The sequence below is a fragment of the Pipra filicauda genome, unplaced genomic scaffold, assembly GCF_003945595.2.
Source record: "Pipra filicauda isolate LSUMZ 115617 unplaced genomic scaffold, ASM394559v2 scaffold531_size399970_pilon, whole genome shotgun sequence".
Lineage (NCBI taxonomy): Eukaryota > Metazoa > Chordata > Aves > Passeriformes > Pipridae > Pipra > Pipra filicauda.
Window position 1 is genome coordinate 144200 of NW_024104678.1, and position 12211 is coordinate 156410.

Consider the following 12211-nt stretch of genomic DNA (forward strand, 5'->3'; position numbering starts at 1 on the left):
GCGCTGTGTCCCCCCCGCCGCCCCCGCGCCCCCCTCATGCAGCGCCGCGACGACCCCGCGGGCCGCCCGTCCCGGGGGAAAAGCCTCGCTGGCCGCGCCGTGCCGTCGCGCCGCCAGTGCCTCTGCACAGGGGCCCGCGGGGCCGCCAGCGGGGCCGCCAGCGGGGCCACCAGCGGGGCCGCCAGTGGGGCGCGGCCGCCTCCCCCCGCGGCCGGCGGCGGCGGTGCCTCGGGGGGCTCTGGCGGCGGCGCGCCCGCCCCGCCGCCGTCCGGAGCCGCCGGGAAGATGGAACCCGAGAACAGGTACCTGCCCGAGCTGATGGCGGAGAAGGACAGCCTGGACCCGTCCTTCACGCACGCCATGCAGCTCCTCACCGCAGGTACCGGCACCCCCCGGGGGTGGGGGGGGACGGGGCAGTTCGGGCTCCGGTGCGAGGTGCGACCCCCCCCCCCGGGGTGAAAATTCGATAAAATTGGGTATTTCGCTGTTTAATTTCAGCCTAATCCAGCCCGGATCGAAACGCAGCCCCAGAAGTTTTGTATGTGTTATATTGACGCTTATATTGTAATATAACGTATTATGCTATGCCATATTATACTTTATCATATTATACTATACTGGGTCATACTATACTATACTATATTGCATTATACTATATGATATTATACTGTATTTTATTATACTATATTTTACTATATTATATTATACTATACTGTGTTATATTAGCCCTTGTGGTGGTGTAACCCCAGCCAGGCAGAAGGACAATTGTAAAGAGAACCCCGTGGGTTGAGGTAACCGTTTAATGATTAGAATAAAATGTAATAATAGTGCTAAATGTGCTGATAATGATGATAATTGTGACGGTAAGGAGAGGGAGTAGAGCTGGTGCCCAGTTGCTCACCGCCCACTAACTGATCACCCTGAGCCCCTTCCAGGTGACTTCTTCCAGTTTGAATACTGGGAATGACAGTCTGTGGGTGGAATATCCCCTTGGACAGCTCGGATCACCTGTCCTGGCCGGTTTTTGGTGCATCTCCTCGCTGGCAGAGCAGGAGACTCGGAGGAGTCTTGGGGTAAATGGTGCTCAGGAACAACCCAAACGTCAGGGTGGTAGCGATGGAATTCTCATATAAATCCCCAAATTCTCACGTAAATCCTAAAAAAACAGCACTTTTCCAGCTGCTGAGAGGAAAATGAGCTCTGTCCCAGCCAAAATCAGGGCAGCCCTTTGATCCCTGGGGAGAGAGGGACCACAAAGGACCACAAACCCCGGGGGGTTCCCACGTAGCAACCGCTGGAGTCCCGGCGAGCCACGATTTACCATCTCCGTGGTTTTTTCCCTTCTGGAAATGTGTGTGAGAGCTCGTTCCGGTGCTTCTGCCGAGCCCGAGGAGGGCCTGGAAATGGCAGTCTTTGTTCTGTGCCCAGCCGAGCCTTCTCCTTCCCCATCCCGCTGTCCAATCGCCTGGCAGCTTGGATTTCCCTGGATCTCCCCGGTGCAGCTGCTGCACCCGCCTCCGGGGCCTCCATCCAGCCGATTCAGCTGCCTCCAGACCCCGGAGTCAGCTTAAAAATGGGAATGGGTTAAAAAATCTGCCCCCCCCTCACTGCTTTACGTGCAGGGAGGGGAGCTGGGAGGCACCCAGAGCAAGGGTTTAATCTCTGGGTATTTATCATTCTGCTTTTAAATTATTTAATTTTTTTCCCCCCTAAGGTTTAAAAATGCATGGTTTTGGTGCAGTGCTGGAGGTTTTATTAGCTCCTTCAATGCAGGGAATAATTGTTAGGAGTTGCTTTCTCCCACTGTGCAAACGACCAGGGGGGATCGTCGCGGGTAAACTCGGCGTCACCCGCCAACATCTTGATCTAAATAAATTAGTTTTCTAATCCGATTTTTTCCATCAGTTTAATGGTTTCGATTAATAAACCCCTCGAGCCAGCTGATGCTCGGTGGTGATGCCTTCCAGTCAAAGGAAATCCAAGGAGTTTGGTGATTCCCAAACAAAAGAACAGCGTCCTCAGCCCACTTTAGCAAAGCCTCGTTCACTTGAGCGGCAGAACAAGGATTTATGAGGGTGGGTTTGTTGTTTGGGGTTTTTTTTGTCATTAATTTAAAAATTGCTGATAGCAGACTGCAGCTTTGTGAGGCTTAAAACTGGAACAGCTCCAGATGTTTCGTGCTTGCTTTGAGTGTTTTAAAAATCACTGTCCTTTGGGAGCGTTCACTGTTAGTCCCGACTCAGGATGAGGAAGAATCCGAGGCAAAATGGTGGGTTTAGGTGATCTTTAGGTGGTTTCAGGTCAAGCCTTTTTTTGCCTGGATGACCCCAAACTGCTCTGGATCGCTTGGAATTTCCTACTGCTGTGGCACCCTTCGGGGATGTCGTGTTGGAGAGGCTGCTGTGCTTTGGAATTTCAATCTGGGCCAAAGATGTAACACACACACACAGAGCCAGCACAACTCCAGCAAAATGACTTCCAGACGCAGAACCGACTGATATTGAATGTCAGCAGAATTCCTGTTCCAGCCTTTTTTCAGGAGTGGAACTTGCTTGGCCTCCCTGCCTCGGGGAGGGGGGCCCTGCAGGAATCTTGCATTCAGTCTAAGACTCTTAATATGTTAAAGTTGTCTAAAATACTGTTGTGGTTCTAAAGCTGCTCAGCATTTCTGGAGGAGATTGGCTTTATTTAGGGCCTCGCAGTGATGGGATTAATGTTGATTCCTGACCCACGTACTGTGGGATGAAAAGGCATAAATTGGCTGCATTTTCTTACCCAGCACCCTGAACAGAAACTGAAAACTGGGATTTCCTGCACCTTGGAACGTGATCCATGTTTCACTCCTGGGATTTGGGGTCTGTGTGACCTCCCTCTTCCACAGGAACAAGAAAACCCTTTTCCTCCCTTGCATTTGTGCTGTGAGGGGGGTGCTGGTGGTGTGAAAGGCACATTCCTCTCTGCTTCCCTGCTTTGGGGAAGACAGAAGACATCCATCTCTGTGTTAGCCAGGAGTAGGTTTGGGGTTTTTTCAAATTCCTGTGGTATTTTTAGCTATTTTTATTTCATGGAGAAACTCCCAAGTGAAAAGAGCTGGTCGCCTCTGGGCTTCCTCAGCTGCAGATGGATACCTGAGCTGTGTCATTCCACCACATCTCCTTGGTGCTCCTGTTGGATGCAGCCCTTTACATCCCTAAAAATGTGGGGTGGTCAGGAGGGATGGGAATGGGTGGTGAGGGTTGGATTCGGAGCGTGGAGCAATTGGAGTTAAAGCAACACGAGGGAGCAGCTGGAGGTGCTGGGGGACTGCTGGACAGAATTCCCTGCTGACTGTGCTGGAGTCTCATGGCAGGTTCAATCTGTGCATTCCTAGGAAGGGAAAAGGAAAAAGGAAAAGTCAGAGGGGTGGGTGGTGACTCACCAAGGAACCGAGCACAGGGGTTGGAGGGGGCTGAGGGGGGATGAGGAGCTGTGCCTGAAGCTTGTTTCACATGGAGTTCAGGCTGCCCTGAAATGGAGATTATCTCAGCTTCTGTGCTTCCAAGCATAAATCCTGCCCCCAGAGGAGCTGGCACTGCCACCTTAAATTGTCCCCAGATGTCTCAGGCTGTGATATGCCCAAATCATTTCACTGGTGCCTTTTTCAGTGTATATTTTGCTAAACCGTGTCAGTGTTACCCACTGCTGGTCTGCTGCCACTGCTGGGGCTCTTCCTCTTCCCACTGCTGTCCTGGGAGCCTCTCCCACCTGGGATATGTCTCACAGCTCCCCTCTCCCTTCCTGCATCCTGCTCCTTTCCCTCCCAGTGCTGGTGGCAGTTTCTGTCCCCTCTCTTCCCAGCAAAGCCCCAAAGCAGAGCTCTTGGTCCAGGAATCCCAGCTGGAATTCCCAGGAATACAGGCTGGAGGGTGTATTTTGGGGAAGAAAACGGTGGGATTAGTGTTTGCAGCTTCCACTATTGGCAGAGTCCATCCAGGGGCAGGCCCCTGCTCCCCTCCTGTGGGATCAAACTAGTGAAGGAGGGCAGGTCTCCCTTTCTTCCAGAGGCTTCTATCCCCAAACTGTCCGGTTTTGGTGGGTTTTTTGGGGCATGGGGTCAATATTATGAATAAACAGAATGTGCCTCTGCTCTGCAGAGCACAGATGTGCTGCAGGACAGTGTTTAATGTGATTTTGTGCTAAGGAAGAGCTTGGGCTGAGCTGAGGAGCAGTGGCTGGGGATCACTGTGGCCCCTTGTTACCAACCCCCTTTACCTGCCCCGTAGGAGTCCTGCTGAGACAATGCAATCCCTGTCCCACAGAAGTCTGGGAAGCAGTGCCACCCCTGCCAGCAGTGCCAGCCCGCTGACATTCCCCATGCCAAGCAGGTAACCTTCTGCTGCTCCTCTAAAATCCCACCCTGGAACGGGGCTCAATCCCTCCAGGGATCCCTGCGTTTCTCCTCCCTACCAGTGACTGCTCTGACAGCTGCTCCCACTCCAGTTCACTCAGCACTTCATCCCGTGGGTCCCTTCCAGCTCAAGATATCCTGGGAGATTCTGTGTTGTGTGGCCAGAGCGTGGCCAGATGCCTCTGGAATCCGGAGCAGTGGGACACGTCACCAGTGGCGTGTTTTTAATCCCTCCTCACACCCATTTCCAGGCTCCAGGCTTGGCTCTGTGAAGGGGTTTGAAGGGGACTGCTGGGTCACCCACGCTGACCTGAATTCCAGCAGCTGGAGAACGTGGGGTTATCCCTCTCCCACATTTTATACTCTCCTTGAAGATGTGGATCCGATGCCGCTTATTTTTTTAGCATTTTCTTTTTTGTTTGTTGCTAATTAACTGTTGCCCTCACAGCCCAATTCCCAGATGCCATTCCTACTTTTGCAGGAGGCAGGATGGATTTTTGCTGGGTGTGGTGGATGTGAACTGGGATTCACTGGTTTGGGACTCTGTCCCAGATCCCCTCAGGCTGCAGAATTCCTTCACTCAGGCCACCTCAGGGGGCTTTTAAGGCTCTCTTAATTCACAACAGACAACTAAAAATCAAAATCCTATTCTTGAAAGACAAAAAAATTTGTAGTTGCATTGCCTGAATCGAGTTAAGAGCTTCTGACCCTCACTTTTTATGGCTGCATAGCTGAGGGTTTAACAACCCAGAAGATGCCTCGGGGTAGTTTAATTTCCATCAAGAAAGTTTTAGGGTGTTTTTTTTTCTTATTGTGTTTATAGGAAACACTTCTTGTTTCTGTACAGGATGCATTTTCAGAAGTTTACATACTGTTTTAGGAAAACTGAATTATTTCAGAAGTCAATTCTATAGGGTTTTAAGTCATCCCTCACCAGGGAAACCTTTGGTTTTCAAATCTTGATTCTCTCATCGTGTTCTTATATCTAAAATTTAAAAAAAACCTACATAAAACCAATCAAGGCAGCTCTTTGTCTTATTTTATAAATTCGACAGTGTGTGAACTTGAAGGGGTTTTTATGCTTTTGCATTTTATCTTCAGAAAGTCACTTCTTTTTAGAGCAAAAATCAAGAAATCTTTTTCCAAGCGATTTGATCCGGTGTTTTTTTTTTTTTCTAAGGAGTCATGGTAACACTTCTGTAAGGGAGCCAAGGTGCTGTTGTGAGCAGAGATAAAAAATTCAGGCATTTTGTCATGATTCTGTGTCCTGGTTTGAGCCTGGGTGACAACCAAGCCCCACTCAGCCCTCACTCACCCCCTCCCCTGCTGGGATGGAGGAGAGAACTGGGAGGGCAACAGTGAGAAAATGTGGGTTGAGATGAACAGTTCAATGGGTAAAAGCAAAGCAAACCAAGGAATTCATCCCACACTTCCCAATTTCCCAGTGGTTGGGAAAGCAGGGCTCCATCACACCCAGCCATGACTTGGGAAGGTGCCATCACTCCCAACATCCCCCCATCCTTCTTCTCCCTCAGCTTCATCCACTGAACGTGACACCACGTGGTGTCTGGAATATTAACTCTCTCCCACAGTCTCCAGGTTCTGTATTTAGATCTCTCTAAACTAAAAGCCAGTTTTATATTTAAATTTATATTATTCTGGGTCCAGAACCGAAAAGTTAAAATATCGATTATTTGGTGATGTTTTCATAAGGGTTTGGGGTTTTTGTTTTCTTTTTTGGTTGCCCGTGTGGTTTCCTGTGCTCTGCACCACTTGAAAGTTGTTTCTCAGCCCATGGGGTGGTTGCCTGTCCGGGAGGGTGATGGTAACCCACTGGTCGTGTTTGGATGATATGAAAATGTTCCTACGTGGATAATATGCTGAGTATCTGGTGTAGGATCATTAAGGTTGGAAAACACCTCCAAGGTCATCAAGTCCACGTGTCGAGCTTCTGAAACTTGTAAATGTGAACCTTTAGTCAAAAGCAGAGAGTTTGAGGTGAACAGAAATCACAGGAAATACGAGAGACTGCAGCTGCACTGTGGAAATTCTGGTAATGACTAAGCAGGTGTTGGTTTTGTTTTGCAGCCCAATTCCAGTTCTGTGTATAATCCTGTGAAGTGTCTCTTTCCCCTGAGATGTGAGAAGTACTCAGAGCGCTCTCGACTCAGAAAATGTATTTCTAGTCCTTGGGTTTGCTGGTGAAATGGCACAATTTAACTTTTAAGGAAGGGTCGTGCTCCTGATAAACACCTGTAAATAATAATTTGTGGTGGATTTGGATGTGACCAATTTGGTTTTGTTTGTTTGGGGTTTTTTTTGTTGGACCAAAGGATTCCTCATGGTTCATCAGTAATTTGGGATTGTTGGATTGGCTCCAGATTTGGGGGAACTTCTCATTTAGTTGTTGGCCTTTGAATAGAAATTGTCCACGACTGGACATCTCTGGAAAGGACAAGCCAGGCAGCTCTGGGCTGTCTTCTTCTGGAAAGTGCTGGGGTGTTATCCCTGTAAGAAGGAAAAGTGCATTAATGACTAAGAAATACCTCCCTGGAAGAGGATCTTGAATTTCCTCCATGTGGGTCACATCCTGCCACCTCTCAGTGAAAGTTTAATTTCCAGGCAGGTTTAAGGTGTTTGTGCCAGCTCCTAATTGACCTCCCTTAACGACCTACTTCCAGCAGGTTACTGGGATCTGTCCCAGATCCCCTCGGGCTGCAACATTCCTTGCCTTCCCTCAGGCCACCTCAGTGGGTTTTTAAGGTCCTGTGATTCACAACAGACAATTAAAAATCAAAATCCTGTTTTGAAAGGCAAAAAAATTTGTAGTTGTGTTGCCTGGATGGAGTTAAGAGCTTCTGACCCTCACCTTCGTGGCTGCTCAGCTGAGGGTTTGAAAACCCAGCTAGTAATTCTTTGTGTGATAAAGGTGAATTCATTTAATGAAATGAAGCTGTGAGAATTTCCTAAACCAGACCACACTCTGTCTCACTCACTGGGTTGTTGTTTATTAGGATTGTTTTCAGCTTAACTGAAATTCATCATGTCAGGATGTGTTGACACCACTAATTAAATAATGGATTTAAAATAGCTCGGCCTGAATGATAAAAACCTGCCTCATTTGCTGATTTCTGCTGCGTTATAGCAAATATGTGTAGTTTTAGTGCAATTTGGGCTGGTTTCTTTGTGCATTTAGGGGTCTACATGTGGGTGCTGTGTTCAGGCCACAGCAGAAGGGACACACAAAACTCTACTTGCAGTTTCCTTCTCTCATTTGTTAAATTATTTGTGGGGCATTTCCTGCTGTTCCTCCTTATTTTTGTCCATTATCCCATTTTTAGCCTCTGGAATCCCAGGCTATGAAGGGATTCCAGCACTAAAGAGGTGACCTGTCCATGTTCCATCAAGACCATTCCAAGTGTTGATCCATTCACAGGGAATGAGGGCGGTGTGTCCTGTCATCACTCCAGCTCTGAACTGATGCTTGTTTGAGGAATATAAAAGCAGCCCTATTTTTATCTTGTTTAGAAATTGAAAAAATTCAGAAGGGTGAAACAACAAAGAAGGAGGAGGAAGAAAACTACCTGGATTTATTTTCCCACAAGAATATGAAACTGAAAGAACGAGTTCTGATACCTGTCAAACAGTACCCCAAGGTGAGGGCCAGAAAATAGCTACTGAATCTCTGGGCTTTGCTTATTTTCTGTGGATTTTGTGGCTGACTGAGAGATAGTGGCTGTCAGAGTGTCAGCAGGAGTTAATGCTCTGCTCCACTCTCACTGTGGAATTTTTCCTGTGCAGGCTTGCAGGATCTTGTTTCTGATATATTGCATTTCTAAAATGTCTTGGGATAAAGCTTAAATGGTGATGCACAGCTGGGATATTTTATTGCTGGGATAGGCACTTCCATGGGTAGAGCTTGGTGTTTTACAGTTAAAAAACTCATTTAGCTCATTAAGACTGGCTGCCTGTAAAACTGCTGCAGAGTAGATGTTAGAATTAAACACTTCAGGGGAGTTAATTGAGCTTGGTTTTTCTGGTGGAGCATTTTCTTCATGAAAAGAATGTTTTGAAACTTAATTTTTTTTTTGGTCTGTATTTTTTGGTGAGGAGAAAATGGAGTGACTGATTATTTTATTTTTTTGTTTTGTCAGCCAACATGACATTCAGAAAAGCTTCTGTTAAATCTGCTGGACTCTGGAGCTAATTTGTTTCCTTTTTTTTTTTTTTTAATTCACTTGCAGTTCAACTTTGTTGGAAAGATTTTGGGACCTCAAGGCAACACCATTAAGAGACTTCAGGAAGAAACTGGTGCTAAGATTTCTGTGCTGGGGAAGGGCTCAATGAGAGACAAAGCCAGGGTAAGGGCATCACCTTGAAAACATGCACACACACAATTCCTCTCATACTGCTGTGAGAGGCAGTGGCTCTGGGAGCATTTTGTAAAAGATTAAACCATTCTAATCCAAAAGCAAAGCAGTAGGAACTGTTCTGGGCATGTTGGGAGCAATTGGATGGGGGCTGAAGTGTGATGTATATTTTCTTTATGAGGAGGACTTAAAAAACAGGCATCTTGTGCTGCCCTGTACCCTTGGATGCAGAGATGGCTTATGTGAGACGTGAAATACAAAGTTTATAAAATCAGAATTAATCCCAGTTACTCCCTGAAGAGTCCTTCACTGAAGGAATATGTTTCCCCTCCATAAAAAAATTGAAATCCTTTTTCTAGCTGTTCTCTCTGAAGTCCTTGAATTCTCATGGTTCATTGAAGATCTTGGAGCAGTATGTTCCTGGTAATCTTTAGTGAATCACAAAGTGCCAGGAGGTGTTTCTATAACAGAGAAAAAAAATGAAAAGAATGTTTGGGTTTGTTTTTTTTCCTGCTTGTTCCAAAAACTGAGCTAAGAGTCAACAGAGCTGTAACTTAATTCAGGTTTTACTCGAGCTGCATGAAAAGCTTTTACACTTCCAGCTTGTTTGTAGCTTCTTAAATAACTGAATAACAGTCTGAGTGACAGAAGTGTCTCACAACAGAGTTACAGAATCTTGTTTGAGGCATTAGAGCTTCCTGAGGTGGTAAAGAGCACCTTGGCAGAAAGGTGGTGTAGAAGAGGAAGAACAACAAGCTTGGATATAAATCTTGGGGAAAAAAAATTGGCTGGGGGTCAATTAAAAATATTGCCATTAGCAACCTGATCAATCCACAGCCTGTTTGCATGATCTGTGTCCAGATGCTTTTGCAGACATTTCCTGTTGAAGGCTCAGAAAACAGGTAAAAGCAAAGCAGTTTTTCTCTGTGTGTGTGGTTCAGCTTCAGGAATCTCTCGCCGTGCTCTGTTTCAGGAGGAGGAGCTGCGCAAGGGGGGAGACCCGAAATATGCTCATCTAAACATGGATTTGCACGTCTTCATCGAGGTTTTTGGGCCCCCCTGCGAGGCCTATGCCCTGATGGCTCATGCCATGGAGGAGGTCAAGAAATTCCTTGTTCCAGTATGTATATGCTGGCACTCTTTTTGGTTTTGCAGGAGGTGGGTGGGCGGTGAACCTGGCTCAGGATGGGTAAGATCTGCACAGTGTAATCTCACTTGGGGTAGTTGAGAGAACCTAGAATATAGAGTGGCAGCTTCAAATAACCCTGTTAATCCTGCAGAAGGTATTTATTATTCCTCTAACCATGATTAGAATGACAAACCATACAGGGTAGTGGTACAGAGCACTTGGGGTAGGTATTTCCATCCCAATGCGAGCTGTGGATGCTGGGGGTGAGCAGCTTGTCCAGCTCCACGTGCCAGGTTTAGTGGGAGAATAAGTTTAGTCTTGCCTGGCATGGAAGAGAATTCTTAGATGGGTTCCTCTGACTTGGAACTGTAGAAATCCAGCTGGAAAACTTCACTGTCAGATCAGAAACTTAAATACAGTGGTGTGAGGATGAGGAGGGTGAGCCCAGGCAGCTCAGGAGCTGTATTCGTTGTGGTGACTGTTTTCTGAGGCACACCTGTTAAATCAGCATTTCTGCTGCTTTAAATGTGGATTATGTGAAGGAACATCATTTAGTAAACCATGTTTTTATGCAGGTGCCACTTGTCACCTGCTTGGGGACATGTTTTACAGGTGAACTTTGTAAGACCTTTGTGGCCAAATTCCTGTTTTAAGCCAGTGTGTAACAGGACCGTGGTGGAGCGTTGCCTCTGAGGATGGCAGAACCTGAAGGAGTCTCTCACATGTTTTAAAATCACAGTGTTGCTCATTAAATTAGGGGGGGAAAAAAATGGGAAAGACCCATGCAGTGTTCCTGCTGCTGGCCAGCCCAGCCTGTAACTCAGAGACCTCGTAGAGGGATTCATAGATCCTGTCACTGTGCTCCACAGGTGGTGAGCCTGGAGAGCTTGGAAGTTCTTCCTGAAGTACCAGGGGCAGGTGGAACATGGGAGCAGTGGGAAAGGCATGTGGATGGTGTGTGTTTTCCTGGGTCTGACACAGGGAGGAGGAGAGACTGGGATGTGGAGTGTCTTTGAAGGAAAGAGGTCATGTTCAAGGAGCCCCTGGGATGTGCAGAGCTGCCAAAGCAGCCTTGCTATTTGAAGTGTCTTCTCTGTCCCTGCCTTCAATCCATGTGTCAAACTTGGGAAAATGGCAGAGGAGTCACTGTGGAAGCCAGCAGGGCTTGGAAGACACATCTGGGAGGAGACTCCTCACTTTGTGGTGTTGCTGTGGCACTGGGAAGACCCTGGGTGTGAGGCTCAGGGGTGGGGTGTCCTGGCTTCCAAGGGTCACTAGGGATCTGAGCTCATTCCTGAGGCTGGATCCCCTCAGATCCTCCTCCTCCTGTGCCAGAAACCTACAAGGAACATGTAAGGAATTACATCTGTTTGGTATTTTAATTCCAGCTGACTGTGTCTTAGGTACTCAACATGACTGACGTAAGATTGCTGTGGAAAAGTGGCCACTGGGATGGGGCTGGGTGACATCAGGTACCTCCAGCAGCCCTGTGAGAGAGATCCCCTTCCCAGGGACCAACTGTGTGCTCATCTGAGCTCCTGGGCATGCATTTCTTCTTTGGAGAAAAGCTGCCCTGTTACCTGCTGAGCAAATCCCAGTAAAACCAACCAGCAGATTTTAATTTAGGACTGTTCAGTTATTTTTATTCCAGCACAGCAGGCTGGGATATCCCAGGGCACAGCATGGATAGTTGGCTGTTCTCTGGAACTGACTGTCCCCCCCTTTTTCAGGATATGATGGATGATATCTGCCAGGAGCAGTTCCTGGAGCTGTCCTACCTGAACGGTGTCCCAGAGCCGAACCGCGGCCGAGGAGGCCCCGGGCGGGGAAGGGGAGCAGCTCCACCACCACCTCCACCCGTTCCAAGGTATCCTTCCCAAAAGCACAGACCTGCAAGTGCTGCATTTTGCTCAGAGTTATCCTGCCAGAGGAGGTTAAACTGCTTGTTCTTGCACATCAGCTGTCGGGCTCGACCTTGGATTTTGGCCAAGGCTTTTCCAGCCTTGTGTTGCAGGCTCGCCTGGAGCACGCTGGCATCCGATGTTTTGCATGTTTTGAGATGTAATCTAACACAGTGGGTGTCTTCTGTGTTATTTTTGATGTCTGCAATCAATAGTTTTATAAAGCAACCTTTCAACAATTGGCCTGTGAAACTGTGTGTAAACAGATCTTGTGCAGCCTTCAGCAGAACAAGCATTTTCAGATTAAACTGGCATCGTTTGAGAGCTCTGGGATGGCATCATTCTGTCAGTGCTGTCAAGGCTCTGGGATAAATTTGCAATAAAACTGTTACTATAGTTCTTTCTTCACTCCCTGTTTCATGGG

At 47.5% G+C, this 12211-nt stretch overlaps 1 protein-coding gene across 5 annotated transcripts in view; it reads left to right on the plus strand.

The window, feature by feature from the left end:
• The window catches only part of KHDRBS1 (KH RNA binding domain containing, signal transduction associated 1), a 24577-nt gene continuing 12366 nt past the window's right edge, over positions 1-12211 (plus strand). For all 5 annotated transcript variants that reach the window (XR_005565745.1, XR_005565746.1, XR_005565747.1 and 2 more), the window contains exons 1-5: positions 1-379; positions 7916-8043; positions 8632-8748; positions 9731-9877; positions 11617-11753. Coding sequence is in view for 2 of the 5 variants with exons in the window: in XM_039387110.1 (XP_039243044.1) it covers positions 37-379; positions 7916-8043; positions 8632-8748; positions 9731-9877; positions 11617-11753 (872 nt within the window). In the remaining 3 variants the exon portion in view is untranslated. The remainder of the gene's footprint in view (positions 380-7915; positions 8044-8631; positions 8749-9730; positions 9878-11616; positions 11754-12211) is intronic.